Raw genomic sequence first — 26,869 nt, 5'->3', positions numbered from 1 at the left:
GTTTCTAGGAACTCACACGAGAACTTCCTAGTGGGTCACCCATGATTGCTCTCGTGCGAACTCGCTTAACTTCGGAGTTCCGATGGAACCCAAAGCTAGTGAGCTCTCAAAAGGCCTCATGCTAGGTAGAGATGAGAATATACATATAAGACTTAGAGGATCCACTCCCCTGGGTAATGTGGGATTGGGATGTTACAAATACTACCAGACTGTAGTACTAAGTGGTAATTACTTGTGTTTTTTAGAGTATGAGTAGTTTAGATGTTAAAATTGGCTTGGACTTATCAATAAATATATGCGAAACCATACACCACAAATTTAGTTTGGAGAATTGAGTTGTTTGGATGCTAAAATTGGTTTGGGCATATCAAAAAAACATATACAAAACACATTGTACGTATATGTGGATTTAGACACTATGTTGTTGTGTCTATTTCTTGTTTTATTTTTGCATTGCAGTTCAGATGTTGTGTTGCAATGTTTGTTTCCGGTTTATCTTTGACATTTGGACTTAGGCTCTACATTTTAATTAGTTTCAACCTGCTTTTGCTTTTATATTTGAATTCAGAATCTGCAATGTAGCATTTGTTTTTATAGTTATATGGATTGAGCTTCTGACTTTATTAGATGAAAAAACAAAAACATACAATATTCATATCACCAGCACAAACTTCATATTTTTTTCTGTTACAATTGAAACATGTCCCCAAAAACAGCTAAAGGGAAACAAAAACAAGTGAAAGGCAATCTTTCAAAAACGAAAGCAAAAGGTAAAGAAAATAAAAAGGCATATTTTTTTCCCATTACTCACACGTCTCCTACGCTTCACACCCACGCATCTGATTTTGCATTTGGATTCAAACACTGCAACGCAGAGTCCATTTACTGGTTCTATTTTTATATTAGTTTTATATTTGAATTCAGACATTGCAATGTAGTGTACATTTCTTGGTTTTGTTTTTTCCATCACTCACACGCCTCCTACACTTCATACCTCACACGACTCCTTTTAGATTTAGATTCAAACACTGCAAGATTCTGAATTGTAAACCATATAACTTTTTGCAAACGCACTTGTAATTTAGGAAGGTTTTGATGGACACTACCCTTAAAAGAACCTTCACGACCAAAGCCTTTGAAAATTGTTAGAATATGTTACATTATTTTTCTGTTTAAGAATCTTTTTGGTCTGGATGATTTTCAAATGAAGTTTAAGAAATTGAATGATTCTGATTTATGTGGTAAATATACGTTATTCAAAAGAAGTATTTGCATTGCCCATGGAAGAATTCAATCCCCTTTCTTTATAAAAACAATAGCCTACTCTAAACTAGTCTAATTATGAGAAAAATGATTCGACTTCGGATATACTACCAATTTAGCTCAGTTAAATACAAATTAATTAGAAACTACAAATAATGCGCGAAAAATCTTGGAATATTTACACAGTTACTCAAAGAACGCGCGAAATCGGCCTAAAGCAAGCCCCGCGCGCACAATGCCCTCGTGATTCCTCTGTTTTTGTTTTGGTTTTTCACTTTTTACCTTCTCATCTCTCCTCTTTTAAATCACTCTCTCTCTCTCTCTCCCTCCCTCTAAAAGTGAAAACTGAAAACACGCTGCACACTTTGGCTTCTCTCTCTCTATAAATACAGTTCTCTCTCTTATCTCTGTGTGCCTTGCGCCCCTTCTCTCTCACTCTGTTCTGTTGAAGAATTACACTCTCGCACGCAGGGGTTCAGAAGAAACTGAATTTTTGTGAAGGAAACTTGCATAAACATAAACCAAGTTCTTCTGGGTCTCCTGCATAAACAACAATGTCGGTTTTGAAAGACGAAGATCCTCGCATCCACGGCATTAAAACCAAGATTCGGGTCGTCCCAAATTTTCCCAAACCTGGTTTGTTCTTCGTTTCCTCTCTATATATTTTTCATCCCGTTTAAACATTTTGCTCTAATTTATTTTTGTGTGTGTATTTTTGGCTCATCAAGCTGTTTAAAACTTTGATTAGCTGAACTGGGTTTTCTTTTTTAGCGCAGAAAGTGATGACCTTCATCTATTTTTCTTACCAAATAATCAAAGGGTTGTTTAAATATGGTTTGGTTTGGTTGATTTACTGGGACTGGCATACACTTTGCAGGAATTATGTTCCAAGATATCACAACTTTATTATTGGACCCAAAATCCTTTAAGGACACCATCGATTTGTTCGTTGAGAGATACAAAGGCAAAAATATTTCAGTGGTTGCAGGTAAAAAACATAAAGACCAGTTTTTTTTCAATAGCAATTTTTTTTGTAAGAAGTATAAACGCAATTGGTGGATTGCACTTGCCCGTCTTCTTCATCTTGCTGCGTTCCAGGTTCAAACTCGCTACCTTCCCTTAGTACAAATTAGAGTAGTGGTGTCTTTTGTAATAAATGTGCCAAAGGCCTAAGCTTTTGATGAAGATAACAGTGATTAACTTGAAGGTGGTGGGGTCCATGGTTAGAAGAAAAAGTAGGTGTGAGTGATGAAGAAATGCTGTCTACTGTTATATTTGCATAAGTTTCTCCTTGTCCTTTAGAATGCTTGTAAGAGACATTATGGAAATGGAAGTCACAATGGGTTTTGGGAGTGATTTTTTGTTTGACTCTAAGCCTTGTTAGTGGGCTGTGCCACTGATGATAGCTCTCCCTCAAGTTCTTTTCTTTATTCTCCTTTGTAAATTTCTTCACATTTGCTCTCTCTCTCTCTCTCTCTCTCTCTCTCTCTCTCTGGCATGTGGTTGGGTTCAATTTGCGTGGATGGTGGTTGGTGATGCTGCCCACCTTGTTAAAAGTGGACCCCCATCTCAATTGGGCCGAATTTTTTGGCTTCATTATAATATGGGTTTGCCCAACTTTACCGTTGGATGACCCTAATTTACACTCTTCATGTTACCTTTGTTTATTTCCTTGAGGTTGTATTTGGTACGTCGTACTATACTGACTATTTCAGCCATACATACTAATCTTTGCATCGTGCATTGTTGGAGTTTATTATCATGACGTGAATAGTTTACTGTAATAAGGTATGAATGATTTGCTGTCTTGGCTTGTTTCTGTAGATAGCTTTTGTTTTAGCCCTTCAAAAATTGATAGAGGAACTATTGAGGGTTCACTTTATGGATTGGAGTTACTTTTGTTTGGCCCTACAAATTTTGGTAAATATTACATTGTGGAAGATTATGAAGAAAATTACACTTTGCGTATATGGAGATTGTAAAGTCACAATGATGTCTCGAGGAATCTATCGTGATTGACTTCAGTACTAATTGATCATAGCTAATGTACTACTTTAGGTCCTACAGAGTTGAAAATCTAATGTCATCTCATTATTGATGGGGCTTGATTCTCAGTTATTATATTCATTTTCCAAATGAGTTGGTCCAAAGTTGTTTATGTATGTTTTGTCATGATTTATGTACACTAGGAGTTCTCTATTTGTGCGCTTATGTGGACTTACGCTCTCTTGTTGTGTGAAAGCCTTTTTATCTATTGGGGAATGGGAAATGATAATCAGAGACCCTTTTTCTCCTCCGACACACCCATGTTTAATCTTGTCCATTGTTTCCATTTGATATATTCAATTTGACGGCTAGAAATGAAGAGGAGTGTAGGAGGCGAAAAAGAGTGGTTATCGTTTCCCTTTTGGAATCTATCTTCAAATTACACCCTGACATGAAAAAGATATGGAGTTTGTTCTTGATGATAACGGTTAGCATGCCGTATTTATTATCATGTGAATTGATGTTACCTAGTTGAGCAATTGTTTATGCTTGATTTTTCTACTAGAAGGACCAGTATTTCATAGGTTTATATTTTCGTCAATTACCATTGAAGTGAAATCTTAACCTCGATGATCCCATGTCTTTAGTAGTCTTGTGCTTATTAGATATTGTAATTTGTTAAAGATTTTCTTCTGTTTATGAGTTCGTAATTGTATCAGAGACATGTTAATTCCATGTTTTGCATTCAGGAATTCTGTTCAAAATACCTTCTTTTTTTGTTTGACGTCTTTCTGTGTCCTTGAATACTGTTTCTGTCAAGCCAGGGACCTGGATATAGTTGGACAATTGAGAATGACAATTTGCCATACCCTTGTGATGTTCTGAAATATGATGTTTCTGTTTTTGTTTATTCCAGGAATTGAGGCGCGAGGTTTTATCTTTGGTCCTCCAATTGCATTGGCAATAGGAGCAAAGTTCGTTCCCCTGAGAAAACCAAAAAAGCTGCCCGGTAAATTTTATTCTATTAGATATTTTGTGTACATCTCTTGGTATAAGTGACTGTATTTTGACATGTTTTATAATAAGCAATTTTTCAGTTTGTTGATATAGCAAAGTTTGCTAAGTCTCTTAGTACAGTGACCGATATATGTCTTAACATTTTAAGATCAAGTGCAAGAGAGTAGTGATTTATACACCTTAACATTTTGTGATCAAGTGCTAAATTGTCTGCTTGGTTGGCAGATTATAGACCCGCATTCAAGGCCACAATTTGGGTTTGTCCAGTTGGTCCTTCGAACACACTGCTCGGAATTCATAGTCCTTGATAATTTAAGATGCTCTGTGTTCTGTTGTGGTTTTGTTGTCTAATCTTGCATAAAATATATCTATTTCTGTCCTCTCCAGTTCTTGCATGTCGTTCACTATGCCATGGTTATAACGTTAGAATCTCTCGGATTAATTTTGTTCTTAAAAGGTCAAGGATTATCTTTGCATTCTTGTTTCCGTGAACTATAGGGCTTATTTGTTTGTTGTGTACTCTACCTAGATTGTTCATGATGCTCTTGACAATTAGGAGCATATATATTTTAAATTCTAACATTCTATTATGGTCATCTGACGTCAGTTACGTATAGTTTTGCACCTCTTTTTCCCCTTGAGATGAAGTTGTGGCTAATAGTAGGATTGTTGTAAAACTTTTCTGTTGGGGCAGGTGACGTTATTTTTGAAGAATACACTTTGGAATATGGAAGGGACCGTCTTGAGATGCATGTTGGAGCAGTAGAACTTGGTGAGCGTGCTCTGGTGGTAGATGATTTAATAGCCACAGGAGGCACACTCTGTGCTGCAATGAATTTATTGGGTAATCACTCTTTTGATAATATAAACAAGATGTTGGTTAAATTATTGGAACAACTGATAGCTTATATGGGACTAATGACTGGTGCATCCGTTGGTGATCTGCGTCTAACTTTCGTATTTCAATTGACGTTCCAGTTGTGTACTAAGTATCAATTTATCTGCTTGACTTTCTTGAAATACATAATTTGGATTTGTGGATGCTCGCAGACCTTTGCGGTGATTCTGTATGTTTGATTTTAAATGAAATGTTTATCTCAGAACGCGTTGGAGCAGAAGTGGTCGAATGTGCATGCTTAATTGAATTACCAGATTTACAAGTCAGTTGGTTTGACTCTTGGCTTTCCTCAGTTTGCATTGCTATGTTTTGAGCCACCATTGTCCATTCAGTGACTTCTTGTTTGGATGTTGCAGGGACGTGAGAGGTTGAATGGAAAGCCATTGTATGTACTAGTTGAGTACCAATGACCGTGGCAAGACTATAATTCATCCGCATTGGTGCTGCATGACAAACATGTACATTAGAGGCACATTACGGGCTCTCCCATCTCCGGAATCTGATTTGATTCACCCCACCCATCCCCTTTTTCCCAGTTTCAACGATTAATGAATTTTGATAAAAACTTCAGTTATTGAGACTCGTTGTTTTAGCTAGTACTAGTAGCATTAGAGCATCGATTTAGGGAAAGCGTTTCGTTTGACAACTGCTGTAGGACTCAGTTTCTATGTTTTCCCCAAACCGAATTGATGTAGCCCTTGCCCTATGGTTCTCGCAGTTCAGAGCTTTATGTATAGGCATGGGTTCTTATTATTCTGGCACTTAAACGGAGTTCATTTGTTAACCACTGCCTCTAAAGGGAGTTCGGTTATTTGCCAGCAAAAAAAAGAAAAAACTAGAGAGTTTGGGCTTTTGAGTTCAGATATCAGTTCGGTGAAAACAGTGAGATGTGGGATGGCCCAACGGTTAGGATGAATTTCTTATGCTGGTAAATTACACGATAGTAGTTAGAGAAAGGTTGAAATACATTGGTGAGTCTTTTCAGCTCCCGGAATGGTGGACTGTCATGGTGAAGCGATCAGTTGATTCCCTTTTTTATTTTAAAAAATTAAAGGCCGTACCAAGTGCACAAGGCTCCCCCTTTACGCAAGGTCCGGAAGAGGTGAATGTCGGCTAGCCTTACCCCCATTTATGGAGAGGCTGCTCCCAAATCTCGAACCCGAGACCTACCGCTCATGGGCGAAGGCACTTGCCATCGCATCAAGTGCGATCTCTTTATTTTTAAAAATTAAAAAATTAAAAAAAAATGAAACGTCTTAGTCATGATTTAATGTTATTTTTGAATTTTTAACCCAAATATCAAACTCTTGAAACCGGCTACAGGACATGTCCCAGTTTGACTTCTAAGTATTTAGTAAATACATGTACCGTAACTAAGCTCTAAACTCTCATGTCCTAATGTAACTTGCATTTTATATTGATCAGGTGAACTGATGCTGATTGACTCACGTGTCCTCTAATTTATGTTCTCCACTTTTTGTAAAAGGGTTTATTACATTCTCAATTTGATTCATGTGATTTAAAAATTCTCAAAAACAAACTTAAATTTTATTTTCGTTAAAAATAATCATTAACTTACATTGGACAAAACGTGATCCTCAAAGCAATCCTTACTCGGGAAGAAATCACATAGAAAATTCCAAGAGCATGAACAATACGCTAGAGGTGCCAAAATAAACACCACAATTCACGATGGCAAATTCAATAGAAACATAAAACAATTCTCAAGAAAGGAAAACCTACACTCAACCAAGAAGGAAGATGGCACTTGTGATGGCTAAACCTTGAGAGTTGGATAACTACCATAAAGACACCATGAGGAATGTCACAACATTCTTTAACAATTGCAAGAGTCAACAAATAAGCACCGTTACGATTCACCTCTAGCAAACATGAGCTTCCTGAAGGGAAAATTATGAGTTTTACACATAGGGATTTCGAAATGACTATCATGCATATACAAATCAAATTTTATATACGAAAGCAGCGGAAGCATTTAACACAAATTATCAAAGCTATAGTCATGCAAATCCCCTTCAAGGTTCATAGGTTTATATATAATGCATCAAAACATTTTAGAGAAGAACAAAGTGAAGGTTTAGTCTTATACCTCTTGATCTAGACTTGAGACCAAGGATGTACCACCTCCAAGCCCTTTGCTCCTTGAACTCCTTGAGCCTAGCCTCCCTCCTTGCCTCCTCCACTTTGTTGGTAAGAGTGCTCCAAGGTTCTCCTTTAGTCTCCAAAGAAGAAGACCTCTAAAGATCCACACCCACTAGTGTAGTGAGATGGATGGAGGAATAACCAAAAGGGTGAAAAATTGTTAGCTAAAACACCCTCAAGGTGGCCGGCCTTTGTGTAGTTTTAGAGAGATATATCTTTTGCCTCTTTGATGTTTTAAACACACAAAAACCCTAAGGAATAAATCTTTATAAAGTTCCTTATATAGACAAAAAGAAACCTAGTCAACAACTTGACTAAATATCTCTCCCAAACCCTTTAAGTGGCCGGGCTTTTAGTGTTTGGTTTGGGCTTTGGGCTTTTATTATTTCAAGTCATCCTATGCTTGAATAAAAGCCCAATGGGTTTAGGCCGAATGGGCCCAATAAAACCCGAACGTTTCTTTAAGCCCAAAACGATCTTTATCGCTTTTATGATTTCTTTAGGCTTTCTAAATTAATCACAACACCTAATTAATCCAATTAATTATTCCTTCATCCATTAATTACTCACTACAATAGAGTGTGGGTGTACAATCATTTTAGGTTCTAATTAGCAAGGCAGTGAGGTGATTGGCATCAATCCAATTGATTATATTTAATTCAATCACTTAGTGAATTAAAACTTCCTTTTAATTCACCTTCTTCTTTGATGACTACATTTAATCATCTAGAAGAACTCACAAGCTATGAATGACATCTAACCATATGTCATAGCTACCCAAGCTAATGTAGAAGTTGTTCGGAGAACCTATTCAGTTGGAATTACAATGTAATTCGATCATTCTCTAAAACAATACTCTCAATCACATTACTAGGGTATGGATATATTATGTCAAACTCCTAATGTGATTATTCCTTCTTATATGATTCTATTGAGTCGTATAGGAACGCTTTCCTTTATTACGCTTGATACTTTGGCCGAAGATTCCCGAATCATATCTTAGAGTATTCTTCCTCTCTTATTGAGGATTAGAGATTCTTTGTTGCGCATACACTTGCCTTCATGACTAATTGGCTTAACCCCAATTATGCCGTGGACACCTGCGAATGGGGAGACTTTGACATAATCAAAGATTAAGTACTTAACCACAAGACAACGACGATGCCTCAGGTCAAAGGATTACTTACATTATTTCAACCATTAAAGTTACTTGCTTGACATGTGAGTAGACCTCCATGAAAGTACTCTCGTTCGATTGTGTTCAGTGAACTCATTCCCTTAATGAGCACCTACATACTTGTCTTAGTGTCACCACACGAATGGGATGAGACTTTCCATCCTTCCAATTGAAGCAGACACAGTATGTACCGGTCTAAGTATTGTCAGTATCCCTCCGACAATCCAATGACCAGGAACCTTTTTGGACATTATGGTTATGTGAAGAAGGTCTCTGTAATCTAACATCATTAGATTACTTCTTCAATCGATCCATTGTCCATGAATACACTATTTAGGACATATATCGTTTGTTGAGATAGTCCTAATTAGTATCTTTGTCATTTAATGTATAAGAGTCATCTATACATCGATTCATTTGTCCTGAAAGGTTTCTTCCAAAGATTGACTTTCAAGGCATATTTCCAACACTTCCTCCTCATAGTGATTTGCCAAGCAAAAAACCAACAACCCCATCCGCTCTAGATCCGAGGTTGAGTAGTATGCCCATGGCCATTACAAAAGGCACTCTTCGACTAAGAGCGACTATACCCAGAGGATTGAGATAGTTAATACAATTGACTTATAATCTTTAAAAGATAGCCACGGACCATTACACACTTCAATTAAATGAAAACAAATATCAAACAAGAAAAGCTCTCGTAAGGATCGCTTTTTGGCCTTGATTTTGAACCGTAGTTTCCACTCTATTTTCAACTATATATACAACAAGGACTCGAGCTGGAGAATCTCCCTCCCTGGCTAGGCTACTACTTTTTCTTGTTTGAAATTCCACGTCCGGTTTTCATTGGTATTTGCTTTTTGCTTACCCACTATGGTTTTTTTTTTCTTTTTAGCTCTTCTTCCGCCCGGTCGACCTGTCTGAAGTCGATGGTGCATCCAGTAAGCTCTTTCAATTTATCTTAGAAAATGAGGCATTCCAAAATTTTTAGGTGTAGAATCAATGCATTTAGCAGACGGAACAATATTTTATTTTTGCTTAACTTGAAAAACATGCATGAAATTGGAAATGGTTAGAGAGTTTTGGTAAGTGGAACTAAATTTTATTGGGCACAAGGTGCACATCAAAGATTGTGATTTGTGGCCATACCCTTCATTTTCTCTTAAGCCAAGCAATGGTTTAGGCAGCAAAACAGTTGCGTGACTTGCGCTGTACTTTGCCAGTCAACCAAATTAGGCTTATTCAGCAGCATCAAATCTGCTGAGGCTACTCACTGAGAGGGATAGCAATGGACCAAGACAAACCTATGAAAATGAAACGGACGCTTACCTCACAAGTTTGATTCTGGAACGATTTTATTGTCACGTGAAATGTACATATCTCACTTTTTGTAAATAACGTATCTTAATTGTTATATTTTATATGAAAATTGTTCAATTTCTCAATTTTCATTTGAAGATCATCCATACAAAAAGTCATTCAAATCGTACATCATTTTGTCATCCAAATGTATCAAATAAATGAACGGTTCATCATGACTATGTTAGATCATCCATACAAAAAATCATTCAAATCATAAATTGTTTTGTCATCCAAATGTATCAAATAAATAAACGGTTTATCATGACTATGTTAGATCATCCATACAAAAAGTCATTCAAATCGTAAATCGTTTTGTCATCCAAATATATCAAATAAATGAACGGTTCATCATGACTATGTTGCAAGTAGTCATTCAAATCATAAATCGTTTTGTCATCCAAATATATCAAATAAATGAACGATTCATCTTAACTATGTTAATAGGACTCGCATCGTCAAGTTGCTCGATACATTTGGATCACTAATTGGTTTTTTATTCAAATGATTTTTTTGTTGGACATAATCTTTGAATGAAGATCAATAAGTTGAAATGCTCCAAATCCCGATTTTAAAATTTACACAATAAAAATCTGTTCTTCGAAAATAGTGGGATATGGCCACATGGGGCTGTTGCATTATATATATTTTTTTAACATACGATATTATCTACACTAAGTGGTGAGGGATTAGTTTAAGTCTCATAATGGGCAGCCATAATAATGTAATTCAAATTCGTTTTTGACGAGAATCAAATCTAAAATCTCTCACTTAAAGATGAATAATACTAGAATGTAATACTAATGAAAGGGGCTGTTGCATTATTAAACCGTGACAATATCCCTTTCGATTTCAACAAGAAGGGAAAATGTAAAGCCTTTTTACCAGAAAACAGAATGCTAAAAACCTAAATAACAACATCAACTAACTATACTTCTATTGGAAAAACAACACCTATGCTTTTCATTCCTTGTCTCTTCATTTTCTATCCCTTTAACAAAATCCGGAAAAAGTTCAGTTCTTTCTTTTCTTAAGATTGTACTTTTGTGTTACACAAGTTAATTCCTTCAACAGCATAAAGAAATCCTTCTTGTGTAACATGAATATTACGCATGGGCAATGAATGCGTGGTGCTCAAGTTTACTTGTTTATATTCATGTTGGGCTTATTTATACTATTCATACACATTTCGAGTTTTGTAACTAAGGTTTTAAAAAATGTTAGGTTTTAGTGGGGTAGAGTGGAGCTTAACGCCTAGGCAGGGTCTAGCGCCTAGATAGGGCCTAGGCGAGAATCTAAGTGGATTAGACGGATTTAAAAGTAAACGTATTATATATCGCATAAATAAGTATTTGTTTATACTTAAAATTACATAATTGACTTGGCATACATACATTCAAAAATTGAATGACATATTAGAAAATATTAGAATATATTGAAAACATGAGGAACCAGGATATAATGAGTATTCATCTGACTATTCAACAAATCTCTTATAATTTATTAAAAAAAAACTGCAAAAAAAGAAAGTTATCTATTTTTTGTCTATGTGAGAGTCGCCACCTAAGTGAGTGTCTAGACGGTCGCCCTCTCTTAATTTTGAAAGTTCTAGGGATTAATCGGAACAGTAGCTAGCTGCCTAGCGCCTATGCGGAACCTATGCGACGTTAGACGAGAATTTTTAGAACAATGCTGGTAACATGTCATATCTGAAATTCCGTATCTATGTATGATACCTGACTAATGAAATTAGTTGGTGGCGACTTAATTTAGCTGTTGAACCAATATCCGAAATTATAATTGCTCAGAATTAATACTTAGTTCTGAAGTTGTAATAATATGTATATATATATATATGTTACAATTATCCCACAATTGTCATCATTATGTTTGTTGGTGACTGTTATAATACCAGTTAAATTTCCATATCGTGCTCATGAAAAATATGAACTCTGCCCATAATAACAACAGATTAATGCTAATTACTATCAAAAATAGATTTCAAGTTTTATAATCCCAACCAATGCAACCGTGTTGAAAGAGTTCTAAATTCGAAGTTACCTTCACCATTTATACAAAAGAGAATAGTAATGTTGTTATCTCCCGAGCAAAATAATTTAACAAAATCATGCAATAAAAACCCATTAATTACATTAGTAAAACAGTAAAAAATATGAACATGACAGTAATCACAGATGAATTAAAACCGAAAACTGGTTAATTAGGCATTTATCAACTCAATTTTTCCATAAATCACACCCAAAATATCAAAAACCCAAAACAAAAAAAAAGAGAAAAAATTGAATTGATAAATGCAAGAACAAGGTGTGATAAAAAAAAACACAAAAATAAATAGAAAAAGGGACAAATTCTTTAAAAAAGGACATTGTATTTTTACAGTTTATAGATGATAAGAAAGCACGGCAACACGGCGCGTGAATCAAACACCAGCAACTCGCCGCTGTCTCCGCTCACCGAGTCGAACTCGACCCGGCCATCCAACAACGATTCCAACTCCAACTGCTTCGAAACCCGACCCGCAATGACCCGGCAAACCAGCATCGCCCTCCGTCCCCTGGCCCCACCAGCACCTGCGCTCTCGTGGGCCACGCCGCTACCGGAAAAAGTGCAAATCGCTTTTCCCTTTCCGCCGTGAAACCCCCACATTCCCCTGCAAGCGTCATACACCCCAACGCCGGAGCTGGCGGGACCGAGGCAGTGGAACCGCATGACCTCGTTTCCGTCCGCGACGCACCGCGCATTCTCCTCCTCGCACTGGGCCCCGCCTGTGGACCCGGCCCGGGACCGCGCCTTCACAACCTCCCTGTACTCCTCGAACCGGGCAACGGTCTTGGACCCGTTCTGGACTTTAAAAATCATCTCGATCCGACCCGAAAAGGCCTTCGGTCCCCAGCTGGTGTGGAGGATAATCTCGACGACATTGCGCGAGGGGTGGTCCTCCGGGAGCTCCGTCAATGACGGCAAGAACGGGTCGTGGGGTCGCGGCTGACGGGTTCGGACTGGTTGGGTCGGGCTCGAACTGGGCTCGGGTTTTGTGGGTCGACCCAGGTGTTTGGGTTTGGACCGCTTGGGCGGCGGACCAGGCGGCGGCGACGGCTTTGGTTTTCTTGGTTTTGTAGAGTCCATGACGTCCTTGATGTTTTGAACGCTCTTTCTGCAACTCGTGCTGTTCATCAGATTTTTCGGGTTCGGATGGTAAACGTCTTCGAACGCTCTCGACTTGCATTGCAGCGACTTCACCCACCCACTCGCCATTGACGGACCTCTCAAAACGAAACCGTATCTCACCACACCTTCCACTTCTCTCCGAGCGGGTTTTTTTGGGGAGAAAAGAAAAGAAAGAATTTTGCAGAGAGAGAGAGAGAGAGAGAGAGATGGCGCGTTTATTAAATGGAGGGTTTCCAACTTTCGACAGGTGAGGGTTGCGGAATTACGGAAATGCCCTTCTGAGGAATTTGGAATTACCCACGTGGATTTCTGTCTCTTTCTTTTCATGGGAAGGGGGGAGAGGAGAGGGGAGGCATGTTGATGAAAAGAAACAAATTTCATCATTAATTTGGGTTTTAATTTGTCGGGACAAGAGAGAGAGAGAGTGTCTGGTTGTGGTATTGGGATTTTATATGGAATTGCACTTGAAATTGATGGAGTTAAATATTGTTTTTTTTTTTTTGTTCAATAATATTGTTGTTACTGAAATTTGAACTCAAAATATGTTTCAATAGTCTTATATATTAATACTTAATTATTTTAATTTTGTTGGAGATAAAATTCGTTCGTCATATTTGTGTGTTGTTTTTGTTTATCATAATTTCAATTTTATTCATGGTTTTATGAACATATTTAGTTTTAGAGACACAATAAGAAGACTCTTTTTGACACATCCCGACCGAGATCAAGGCATGTTGGCCGTCACGTGAGGGTAACGTAACCATGTGCACAGTGCGGAAGCGATAAAGATAAGAGTTATACGAATGAATAAAAACCGAAAGCTACTAAAATGCACTAATAAACAGTAAGTGCTAGGAGTGAAATATAAGTGTAAATACTCCTATTCAGAGCATAGAAAATCTAGATGCAGTCCAGTAGGATAAGTACTAATTATACAGTACCATAAGATGTCCTACAATTATTTTAATATGTCAGAACCGCCAAAGTCCTCAAGGCCACCAACAACAAGCTTATCTAAAACTTGGAGGGGCGCAAAACAGAAAGTGTGAGTGGGCAAAAACAAATGTTTTACAAAACTATTTCAGTTCTCAAAGTTCTAACCCATCGCCGTAAAGCATGTATAATTTTTCCAGAAGTGGAATATAAACATATGCATAAATATATATGTAAATATAACAATTCAAATCATGCTTCACATATTCATAATCATAAATATGTCATGCCAAGATATAACAGAGTAAGTAATTCAGGTGTGAATAAATTCATGGGAATATATCATGTTAGCCGGAACCCCTATGGAAATCTGTACGGCTGAATTCATAGCTTAATAGTCAAATCTAGCGGGAGTCACTACGATGACCTATATGGCACTCTACTGCACACGAGTCGGAACCAAATGAAAAGGTATGTACGACAATATTGGTTGTAATATAATTATGCTCAATACTACTCTCTCATAATAGTTGGGCGATAAATCGCTAGTAACCTACGAGTCGGAACCATAGTAAAGGTCTGTATGACAGGACTATGCACCTAAATTGGATCAAATATGAGCATATGGTGCGGGAGGTGCCATTGTACTAACAGGCATGTGCCATATCTTTGGCTAAATCACAGTCACCCTAGGTGCATTTTTATGAGCTCAACGTTATTCAATCATATGCCATTAATCATTAATTCTCATCACAAAACATAACTCGCCTGTTACTTACCTGAGCGTCCACAACACCACAATTATATATAAGCATCATATACTAATTCATTTACGAAATATAAATTTAGATGCATGGCATTTAAGGCATACTTTCATTTAAACGCATTTTTTGGGAAAATATCAAGTATATAATTATATATTGAAAAACAAAAGCCCACTCACTGATATGTCGAAGGGTCGTAACCCCCGAGTCGCCCTTGACTGCGCTCGTCCTCGGGATAAGTCTCACAGTAGTATGCGAATTAACTGAATAAACGTTAATTCAAAGCACATAATCAAAACTAGCTAATAACTTCTCATACAATGCTCAAATTGGGTGTTTGAATATACCAACGTGATCTACACAACTCCACGAACATCCTCATATTTTTAGAAAAATTTTCCGACCACCCACGCGCCGCCCATGCGTGGGCACGTGCCAGGCAAACTGACGGTAACCCTAACAGCGTTAGGGAATATTCCGTTAAAAATGTAGCATATACCATTAATTATTAAAGGCGCCATCCAACGCCGTTAGCATATCCCGTCAGTTTTGACAGAATATAGCTTCATCTTCTCCAACGAGTCGTCGGACGCCGGTGACTTCACCGGTTTCTGGGTTAATTTTCAAAACCTTATATCTTTCTCATTTTAACACCAAACTTCAAGAAACTTGAACCATTTTAAAGATCTCACCAAGACGAATCAAACCATACCTGAGTCGAGCCCTGAAACCGCCAAAAAAAGCCTCGATACTCTGGCAAAACTTAAAACTCGTCGTTCTTGCTATTCCGATGTCCAAAATCTTCCTACGAACCACTCCTAGCCTCGTGAGGACCTCCTTAAGCTACCTATAAGCTTGAAATCCCCAAAAACATGAGATTTTACGTTTGCATGAATAGTACCTCAAATTGGAGGTTATGGTTTCTTGGGGTTTTCAAGGTTTCAAGTTCTAAAAATGACATATACGATCTCAAGGACATGCAAGGAGTTCAAATCTTAGCTTCTTGATGTCGATCCATGCTTGAAGTGTGAGTTTGGCGTTCGTCCGTAAATGAGGGAAGGAGAGAAAGAGTGAGTCTAAGGGAGAGAGCACGGAAGAGAAGAGAGAAGGAGAGTTTGTGTGTGTGTGTGTGGTCCATGTGGGTCACTAACCAAAGCCACAAAAATTCCTTTCTAATTTCTTCCAAAAATTAGGAAAAATGAAAGTTTGAACCCCCATGTACATGCATAACACACCACAACGTTCACATCCAAGGGTAAAATAGTCAATTCACGTCATCTATAATTTATTTCGGGATGGGCTGTGACAATCTACCCACGTTATAAAATTTCATCCTCGAAATTTACTTACAACCAATACATCCACTAATAATCATAAAATAGACGTGGATACATCTCTCTCATTCGGTCCTCTATCTCTCAAGTAGCTTCTTCCACTGAATAATTTTTCCATAATACTTTCACCAAAGGCACGGTCTTATTCCTTAGTTCCTTATCCTTCCAATCCAAAAGTGTCATTGGTTCCTCATCATAAGTCAAATTCAGATTAATTTCCAAAGGTTGAGGAGGAATGACATGTGAAGGGTTTGTAACATAATGACGAAGCATCGAAACATGAAACACATTGTGTACCTTGGACAACTTTGAAGGCAACTCAAGCCTGTAAGCAACCTCACCGACTCGTTCGGTGATCATATATGGTCCAATGTACCTAGGACTCAACTTGCCTTTCTTTCCAAATTGTACAACACCTTTCCAAGATGATAGCTTCAGAAATACCCAATTACCTACATTATACTTCCAGTCAGTGGCATGCTTGTCTACTAAGCTCTTTTGTTGATCCTGGGCCGCTTTCAGGTTAGACTTAATTACCTGAACATTTTGAGTAGTCTCATCCACAATCTCAGGGCCCACTAAAACTCTTTCGCCAACCTCTAACCAACATAAAGGTGTACGACAAGATTTCCCATAAAGTGCCTCAAATGGTGCCATACCAATACTCGAATGGTAACTATTGTTGTAGGCGAACTCTATCAAAACCAAACAATCATGCCAACTATCGCCAAACTGAAGTACTAAAGATCTCAGCATATCTTCTAATGTCTGAATAGTCCTCTCAGATTATCCATTTGTCTGAGGGTGATATGTTGTACTATAAAGTAATCTCGTACTAAGAGCTTCCTGAAATGCTAGCCAGAACTTGGAAGTAAATCTAGGGTTCCGATCCGAGATAATGTTAACTGGAACGCCATGGTACTTCACAATCTTCGATAGGAATAACTTAGCTAATCGGCTTAACGAATATTTTTCCCTCACTGGAATAAAATGTGCTCACTTAGTAAGCCGATCAACTATCACCCAAATACCGTCATAACCATTCTGTGTAGGAGGAACCTTGTACACAAAATCCATAGTGATATTTTCCCACTTCCACTATGGAATGGGAAGCTGTATCAACCCAAACGGTTTCTTCCATTCAGCTTTAATCTGTTGACAAATGGCACACCTACTCACATATTTGGCAATTTCCCTTTTCATACCTGGCCAATAATAAAATGGTCAAATGGTATGATACATCTTGGTGCATCTTGGATGCATTGCATATGTCGAAATATGTGCTTCATCGAAGATTTCTTTCTTTAACTCTGCATTATTTGGCACATATATTTTGCTTTCCTGCATAAGCATACCATCAGTTTCTCGAATCTTGAAATCTTTCTTCTTGCCTTGATTCCTTGCTTGAATTATTTCCTGGGTCTCTTCATCATTCATCTAGGCCTCGAGCACATGATCAATTAAAATTGGCCTAACTTGAAAATTTGCAAGCAAGGCTTCCTTTCGATCTTCCACTCCTAACTCCACTCTATTGGACCTCAAATCCGCTAGAAGAGAAACATAGCAATCATAGATGGCATTAAGTCTAGCTGGAGTCTTCCTACTAAGTGCGTCCACCACTGCATTTGCACGACGATGGTGATACTTAATTGTGCAATCATAATCACCAAGTAACTCAATCCACCTTCGTTGCTGAAGATTAAGATCTCTTTGAGTAAATAGGTACTAAAGACTCTTATGATCTGTGAAGATCTTACATTTCTCAACATAAAGATAATGTCTATAAATCTTCAAAGCAAAGATAATAGCCGCTAACTCCAGGTCATGAGTAGGGTAATTCTTCTCATGAGGTTTTAACTGTCTCGAAGCATAAGCAATCACCCTACCATGTTGCATCAATACACAACCCAGGCCATTCAAAGAAGCATCATTGTAAACTTCATAATTACCACTATCATCTGCGAGTGTTAAAACAGGTGCATGAGTGAGATAATACTTCAACTGCTGAAAACTTTGCTCATAATTATCATCCCACTCAAACTTAACATCCTTTTGGGTCAACCTCGTCAATGGCAAAGCAATCATTGAAAAATCCTCAACGAACCGTCTATAATAGCCTGCTAGGCCAAGAAAACTCCATATCTCGGTGACGGTTCGAGGTTGTTCCCAATTCTCCACAGCTGCCACTTTTTGAGAATCCACTTGAATTCCTTGAGCAGAAATGACATGTCCCAAAAATGCCACTTGATCTAGCCAAAATTGGCATTTGCTAAACCTAGCATATAATTGGTGTTCCCTCAAACTTTTCAACATCAATTTAAGATGTCTAGCTTGTTCAGCCTTAGACTTAGAGTATACCAAAATAGCATCAATGAAGACAATGACAAACCTGTCCAAATATGGCTGGAATACTCGATTCATCAGATCCATAAAAGTTGTTGGTGCATTAGTTAACCCGAATAGCATCATAAGAAACTCATAATGACCATATCAAGTCCTGAATGCAGTCTTAGGGACATCTTCACTGCAAATCTTCAACTGGTAGTAACCAGACCTCAAGTCAATCTTAGAGAACACACAGGCACCTCGGAGTTGATCAAATAAATCATCTAATCGAGGTAATGGATAACGGTTTTTAATCGTTACCCAATTCAACTGCCTGTAATCAATGCACAGCCTCAAGGTTCCGTCTTTCTTCCTCACAAATAAAACTAGAGCTCCCCAAGGTGAAGTACTAGGTTGAATAAAACCACTAGTTCTTGCAACTGAACTTTCAATTCCCTTAATTCAACAAGAGCCATTCTATAAGGAGTCAAAGATATAGGATTCGTACCTGGAAGCAGATCAATAACGAACTCCACATCTTTATCTGGCGACAATCCAGGCAAATCCTCAGGGAATACATTCGAAAAATAGCTGACCACACGCACATCCTCCACACTACTAGGAGCATCGTCATTCAACACCACATAAGCCAAATATCCCTGACAACCTTTCGAAAACAATATGTTGGCTTTCATGGCAGAAATAATACCATGCCTCACCCTACTAGGCTTTCCTACAAATGTAACCTCAGGTAATCTAGGACGATGGAAAGTAACTATCTTTCCATAACAATCTATCTTGGCACGATTATAGTGTAACCAATTAGTGCCCAAAATCACATCAAAATCCATAATATCCAACGACATAAGATTAGGTGGCATAACAACATCCTCCACCATCATTGGACATCCTTGATATACTCGATCCACAAAACATCTATCCCCTCTAGGCATAGAAAACTCTAAATCAAATCCTAGAGGTGTAGGATGGGGTTGCGTCATTTGAGCAAATGTATGTGAGATAATAGAATGTGTAGCACCACAATCAATCAATACTTTAGCAAAATGACCAAGAATATTTACGTACCCATGATTAAATCAGGATTATTCTAAGCATCTTGCAATGTCATGTTATGAATACGTCCCTGATTATGTTGCCGTCCACCACGACCTCTGTTAGCATGAACACCACATCCTTGTCTTGGCTGACCAAACTGCCTCGAAGATACTGCACTGCTAACAGCAATCTCTACCTACTGGGATTGTCCCCCTTGGTACCATTGGGATCCACCGGCTGAATGTGGTTGATATGACATAGAACCTCCATGATGCTGAGGGTCTTGAGAGTACTGATACTGTCCTGAAACTTGTTGGGTCAGCGCAGGTGGTGGGAATGAAGGTTGTTGGGGCCTCTGCTGATTCTAAGGGCATTGAGCAGCCCTATGCCCCATCTATCCACAAGTATAGCATTCACCGCTGCCTCTCCTACATTTCCCAAAATGCCTATTATTACACCTACAACATAAATGAGCATTTGATCCACTTGAACCACCAAAATCCCTTTGCCTCTGAAATCTCTAGCCTCTAGGAAATCTACCACCTCTACTCTGCATATTAGAGCTCAAACCTCCACTAGAAGAGCTAGAATTACGACCGCTTCTTTTAAAACTCTAGGTCTTACAAGGTCCCTGAGATGATTGACCTTTACCTTTATCATTTCGCCTCTGGTTCACATTCTTTTCTTCCTCATCCTCACTTTCACTGGGCATGTTCTCTGAGTCCTCAATCCTCAGTAAAACCTCATAAAACTCCTGGTAAGTGACACAAGGAGTCGATGTCGCTATAGAACGTCATTTCTTCTTAGTACCCAACCTAAATCAACAGAGCATCTCAACCAGATTAGTAGCAACCTCCGGATCATATCGAGACAAATCAGTGAACTTCCTATAGTACTTATTTTCTAACATCTTTCCTTGCTTCAAATGGGTAAACTCTTGTTTCTTGCGATCAATGTACTCATGAGGAATGAACCTTTTCCGAAACAACTGTATAAACACTTCCCAATCCGCTATAACCTCTAGTGTCATCTGATATGACTCCTGTCTCCACCAGGATGCAGGCTCCGGACCTACAAACTAGGTAGTCATCTCGACCCACCTATCAGGAGGAAGATTCCCTTGACTCTGCATCACACGGAAAGTCTTCTCAACATGATTAAGCCACTTCTCCGCTCCCTTATGTCCTTCATTTCCCATAAAATGAGTTTACTTCAGGTTATACACAGTCTCAAGAGGTGTCATTTGAGGAGGACGAAACGTAGACCGAATGGCATTAACTATAGCTTCCCTTAATTGAGCAATATCAGGGAAACTAGGCTCAGTTGAGTGATGGGGCTCTCTACGAGGCGGTATAGTTCTGACAGAATACATCACAAAAATTATAATATTCAAGAACTATACAGGACTACTAAACCTAGGTTCTGATACCAAATTGTCATAGCCTGTCACGAAATAAATTATAGATGACGTGAATTGACTATTTTACCTTTGGATGTGAACGTTGTGGTGTGTTATGCATGTACATGAGGGTTCAAACTTTCATTTTTCCCTAATTTTTGGAAGAAATTAGAAAGGAATTTTTGTGGTTTTGGTTGCTGACCCACGTGGACCACACACACACACACACAAACTCTCATTCTCTCTTCTCTCCCGTGCTCTCTCCCTCGGAGTCACTCTCTCTCTCCTTCCTTCACATACGGACGAACGCCAAACTCACACTTCAAGCATAGATCTACGTCAAGAATGTAAGATTAGAACTCCTTGCATGTCCCTGAGTTTGTATATGTCATTTTTAGGACTTGAAACTTTGAAAAACCCAAGAAACCATAACCTTCGATTTGAGGTACTATTCATGCAAACGTAAAATCTCATGTTTTTGGTGATTTCAAGCTTATAGGTAGCTTAAGGAGGTCATCACAAGGCTAGGAGTGGTTCATTGGAAGATTTTGGATGTCGGAATAGCAAGAATGACGAGTTTTAAGTTTGGCCTGAATATTAAGGCTTTTTTAGGCGGGATTCTGACGGTTTCAGGGCTTGACTCAGGTATGGTTTGATTCATCTTGGTGAGATCTTTAAAATGGTTCAAGTTTCATGAAGTTTGGTGTTAAAACGAGAGAGATATAAGGTTTTGAAAATTAACCCGGAAACCGGCGAAGTCACCGGCGTCAGGCGACTCGTCGAAGAAGATGAAGCTATATTCCGTCAAAACTAACGGAATATGCTAACGCCGTTAGATGACGCCGTTAATAATTAATGGTATATGCTACCTTTTTAACAGAATATTCCCTAACGTCGTTAGGGTTACCGTCAGTGTGCCTGGCATATGCTGACGCGTGGTCGGCTTGTCTGGCCGTGCCTTGGCCGATGCGTGGCTGTGCGTAGGTGGTCGGAAAATTTTTCTAAAAATATGAGGATGTTTGTGGAGTTGTGTAGATCACATTGGTATATTCAAACACCCCATTTGAGCATTGTATGAGGAGTTATTAGCTAGTTTTGGTTATGTGCTTTGAATTAACGTTTATTCAATTAATTCGCATATAAGTGAGACTTATCCCGAGGACGAGCACATTCAAGGGTGACTCGGGTGTTACAACCCTTCGACATATCAGTGAGTGAGCTTTTGTTTTTCAGTATATAATTATATACCTGATATTTTCCCAAAAAATGCGTTTAAATGAAAGTATGCCTTGAATGCCATGCATCTAAATTTATATTTCGTATATGAATTAGTATATGATGCTTATATATAATTGTGGTGCTGTGGACGCTCAGGTAAGTACTAGGTGAGTTATGTTTTGTGATGAGAATTAATGATTAATGGCATATGATTGAATAACGTTGAGCTTAAAAAATTGCACCTAGGGTGATTGTGATTTAGCCAAAGATATGGCACAGGCCTGTTTGTACAATGTCACCTCACGCACCATATTCTCATATTGGATCCAATTTTGGTGTGTACAGACCTTTACTATGGTTCTGACTCGTAGGTGACTAGCTATTTATCGTCCAGCTATTATGAGAGAGTAGTATTGAGCATAATTATATTACACCCAGTATTGTAGTACAAACATTTTCATTTGGTTCTGACTCGTGTTCAGTAGAGTGCCGTATAGGTCATCATAGTGACTCCGGCTAGATTTAACTATTGAGCTATGAATTGAGCCGTACAGACTTCCATAGGGGTTCCGGCTAACATAATATATTCCCATGAATTTATTCTCACCTGAATTACTTACTCTGTTATATCTTGGCATGGCATATTTATGATTATGAATATGTGAAGCATGATTTGAATTGTTATATTTACATATATATTTATGCATATGTTTATATTCCACTTCTGGGAAAATTATACATGTTTTACGGCGAGGGTTTAGAACTTTGAGAACTGAAATGGTTTTGTAAAACATTTTTTTTTTTGCCCATTCACACTTTCTATTTTGCGCCCCTCCATGTTTTAGGTAAGCTTGCTGTTGGTGGCCTTAAGGACTTCGACGGTTCTGACATATTAAAATAATTGTAGGACATCTTATGGTATTGTATAATTAGTACTTGTCCTACTACCTAGACTTTCTATGCTCTGAATATGAGTATTTACACTTGTATTTCACTCTTAGCACTTATTGTTTATTAGTGCACTTTAGTAGCTTTCGGTTTTTATTTATTCGTATAACTCTTATCTTTATCGCTTCTGCATTGTGCATATGGTTACGTCACCCTCACGTGACGGGCAGCATGCCTTGATAGCGGTCGGGGTGTGTCAGTTTGGTATCAGAGCCAATCCCTGGTCGGAAGTGTGCCGACGAGGACGTTGGGCCCTTAAAGGAGGTGGATTGTAACATCCCACATCGCCTAGGGGAGTGATCCTTAAATGTATATTCCCATTCCTACCTAGTACGAGGCCTTTTGGGAGGTCACTAGCTTTGGGTTCCGTCGGAACTCCGAAGTTAAGCGAGAAGGTGGTCATAGCACTCCCATGATGGGTGACCCACTGGGAAGGTGCTCGTGAGTTCCTAGAAACAAAACCGTGAGGGCGTGGTCGAGGCCGAAAGCAGACAATATCGTGCTACGGTGGTGGTGCGGGCCCGGGAAGTGGTCCGCCCCAGGCCAGGATGTGACATTTTTAAATTGAGACTTTTCATAAACTCTATGTCATATCACAATTTAATGTTAATTCTTGTATCAACATTATAAATATTGTGTGAAAAACATGGACTCTCTATCATCCACTTTTGAGGGAATTATGTATCGAGAGGTTTAAAACCTGGTCAACGGTCGAATTTGCAATTGTAAGGAATTTAATTTGTTCATCATGTATTAAACTTGTTTTTAGGAGGAATTCTATTTTATTCATTTTTCGAAGGAATATTAATGAGAGGATTTTTAAACTCCTAAAGTATTACTAATTTACTTATATTATAGGGTTGTATAATTATTAATACTATATCTTAAAATATTATTGTGATGTATTACAATTTGGATGGATTGGTAACATTATGAGCATTGTTATGGACAATTTAGATGAACTTATTGTTAGTTTTTTTTATTTTTGTTTGATTTGTTGTTTTCATGGAGAATAGGTAGCACAAGTTAGGGGCCAGAAAATCTAGTGACAAAGATACATACAGAAAGTGAGGGAACTGGATCCTCTTTGAGGCAAATCTTCGGGATCATGCTGAGCGACAAACACGGGCCTTTGGATTTCGATCCAACAGATACAATTATTATAACTTTAAGAAGGACCCTCCTGTTTATAGTCGTTAGATCGAAATCCAACGGCCCATGTTTATCGCTCAGCAGGATCTCGAGGGTTTGCCTTGGAAAGGATCCAGGTCCGAAAGTGAGGCCAAAACATCCCACATCAATTAAATAAAATAAATTAATATAAAAAGGACGAAACATGTGAGGTCAACAAAATCATTCAAAACAGTTCTATTCTAATCATGATATGTGTTCTTTCTAAAGGATTATGCAAATTACAATCTTAAATATATAAACAGATATTGTCACTTAGTACTACGGTCTAATAGTAATTTTTTTCACTTGTAAGTAAGAGGTCTTAGGTTCGATTCTCGACAAAGGCGAATTTGAAGATACCATCGTTTGTTTAAAAAATTAGGCTTATTAGTCGAAATGCCCCCTAAAACTGCCATTTAGTCTCAGTTTTTGTCTCACTTTGCTCTTGAACAAGCTCATGTCTAGTGGAATCAATGCTCAACAATGTGAAATTTTTTGTTTCAAACGGTGCACATTTTCTTTAAATAATTTTTTTGGTTTGGGAAGTATTTTGGATAGGATAGCTTAATGGTATAATGATTTTGTTGTCATGAATATTTTTCAAGTGCTAAGTTTCGATCAAATACATGGATGTCTTGCAAGTGATGCTCTATGAACAAATGTAACCCTTATTTTGGTTGATACAATGATTTTGTTGCTCGGAAATTTTCTATTGATTGAATAATTTATTTGTAAAAATGCCCAAAATTTATGCGTTTGAATTAGTGTTATCAAAAATAAAATTGAGACTTGTTTAATGTGTAGGATAGAGGTAAATAAATATGTAAAAATTGAAATGTCTAAAATACCCTTACATTTAACAGTTAATTAACAGAAGTGGGTAAAGTGAGATAAAAAGTTGAAAATGTCAGTTTCTAAGGGCAAAGTGAGACAAAACCAATTTTAGGAGATAACTGAGATTCAATAGCAGTTTGAAGAGACATTTCCACTAATAAGCCAAAAATATATATAAACAGAAGCGAAAGTTATGATTAATTATAGGTACCTGCAATTACCCGGCATATGAGTAGGTAGTACAACTCATTACCATCACCTACTTTTAGTCTCTACTTTCTTTCAACTGTTTGCTCCTCTCCATTATTTTGAAAATTTAAATGCACTGCACTACATTGCTACTCAACAATCATGTCCTACCAAGAAAGAAAAAAAAAATTGCCACTCAATGCCAAAAACATCTTATAAAGCATAATTTGAACTATATGTAGGGGTGGGCAAACGGGTATAGGAACAGCGGGTTGTGGTGGGTACAGGCTGGTTCCTAATTTTTAAAAAGAGAAATGGTGCGGGATGGGTTGAGTCCAGAAGTATAGAAAAAGGGGTACCCGGACCGACCTGTTTGTAACATTTTCCCATTCCTTTCCTATTTTCTCACACATTCTTGAAGACTCTCCTCTCCTTAGTCATCCCTTTCAAATCTGTCGATTCTCAATCTCTCTCTCCCATAGTCTCTCTCTCTTTCTCAGGATGCCTCTGTCTCTGATCTGCGTAGCTTCGTCGGTTTTCGCTCCCTCCCAACTTCTCCAATTTCGTCCTTCAAATCTGCTTCGTAATGTCCGAGTCTAAGTCCTAGTTCAACTCGGTTTCCGATTTAGGATCCACCGAGTTCACCTCCGAAACGGTTTGCTTGTCCTGGTACACAACCTTCTCCCCTCCACATTTCCACCCACACTCCGTCACTCTTCGTCAGCCATCTCCTCCACCATCCCGACATCACCGTCGTCGCGAGTCCTCGACGACATCCCAGAACCCAGGCACTCGCACCACCCACAGAACCCAGGCACCTGCACCGGCCATCTTCTCGATTTTGCGATTTTGATATTGTCGAATCTCCCATGTCTCTCTCACCCACAAAACCCAAGCACCCACACCACCCACAGTAACGGTCATACGTCACTTGAGCCATGCCTGAAGTCATGAATGTCTAAGGGGAAGTGTTGCAGGACATTTATGGTTTTCCACTAATTGGTATGAATAGGCCATTGATTCCACAAATGAATAGGTCATTCATTCCTCATTTAACTGCTATAACTGCTAGGCCATTCATTCCTCAATTGATTAGGCAATTGATTCTCTCTACAGAATTAGGGATATTTTTGTAATTTTATAGGATAGCCACACCACTATTTAAATGTGGCTATGCCTCACATTATAACACACCATGAAATTATCTAATAAAATTCTTTCATTCTCTCTCAAATTATTTTCCCTACAACAATCATTTCATACTTTTGTTTTTGCAAATAATTGAACATTGACTTTAAATGGTCAGAATCGTGTAGTGCCAAATGCTGATAACATTTTTATTCAACATTAATACTTGCATATGGGTTTTTATATTTTATTTTTTCTAAATTCCATAATAATAATAATAATAAATATTATAGAAAGTAAATATTAAGGGGACAGAATGAGAAGGAATCTTTTATAGGAGTTTGAAGTGGGAATAGAATAAAAGAATAGAAACTGGCAGACTGAGAGTGCATGACCTCTAAAAAATGCTCTGAAATTCAAACTATTCTAGTAAAACGACAATCTGGCCAAAGAAAAAGCTAGTAAAACGACAAGCTCTCTACTACTAGTTTTATCCTTTTTGTACTACAGCTAGCT

The 26,869-nt window shown here is 38.1% G+C and overlaps 3 protein-coding genes across 3 annotated transcripts; 1 reads left to right on the top strand and 2 right to left on the bottom strand.

The window, feature by feature from the left end:
• Nucleotides 1-1,536: 1,536 nt before the first annotated feature.
• Nucleotides 1,537-5,948, top strand: LOC103409565 (adenine phosphoribosyltransferase 3). The gene is made up of 6 exons (XM_008348382.4): nucleotides 1,537-1,899; nucleotides 2,141-2,251; nucleotides 4,166-4,258; nucleotides 4,961-5,110; nucleotides 5,368-5,426; nucleotides 5,521-5,948. The coding sequence occupies exons 1-6, from the start codon at nucleotides 1,818-1,820 to the stop codon at nucleotides 5,572-5,574; spliced, it is 549 nt and encodes a 182-aa protein (XP_008346604.1). The 5' UTR covers nucleotides 1,537-1,817; the 3' UTR covers nucleotides 5,575-5,948.
• Nucleotides 5,949-12,043: 6,095 nt separating this feature from the next.
• Nucleotides 12,044-13,422, bottom strand: LOC103437214 (uncharacterized). Its single transcript, XM_008375678.4, has one exon. The coding sequence runs from the start codon at nucleotides 13,377-13,379 to the stop codon at nucleotides 12,258-12,260; it is 1,122 nt and encodes a 373-aa protein (XP_008373900.3). The 5' UTR covers nucleotides 13,380-13,422; the 3' UTR covers nucleotides 12,044-12,257.
• Nucleotides 13,423-16,167: 2,745 nt separating this feature from the next.
• LOC139196795 (uncharacterized) lies at nucleotides 16,168-19,409 on the bottom strand. The gene is made up of 4 exons (XM_070823138.1): nucleotides 18,917-19,409; nucleotides 17,841-18,041; nucleotides 17,560-17,702; nucleotides 16,168-16,515 (listed from the first exon to the last, which is right to left on the bottom strand). Exons 1-4 carry the CDS (start codon nucleotides 19,407-19,409, stop codon nucleotides 16,168-16,170), a joined length of 1,185 nt encoding a protein of 394 aa, XP_070679239.1.
• Nucleotides 19,410-26,869: the final 7,460 nt, after the last annotated feature.

Source organism: Malus domestica, chromosome 06 (assembly GCF_042453785.1).
Source record: "Malus domestica chromosome 06, GDT2T_hap1".
Taxonomy (NCBI): domain Eukaryota; kingdom Viridiplantae; phylum Streptophyta; class Magnoliopsida; order Rosales; family Rosaceae; genus Malus; species Malus domestica.
The sequence above is the reverse complement of the archived record's forward strand: the minus strand, read 5'-3'. Positions and strand labels throughout refer to the sequence as shown.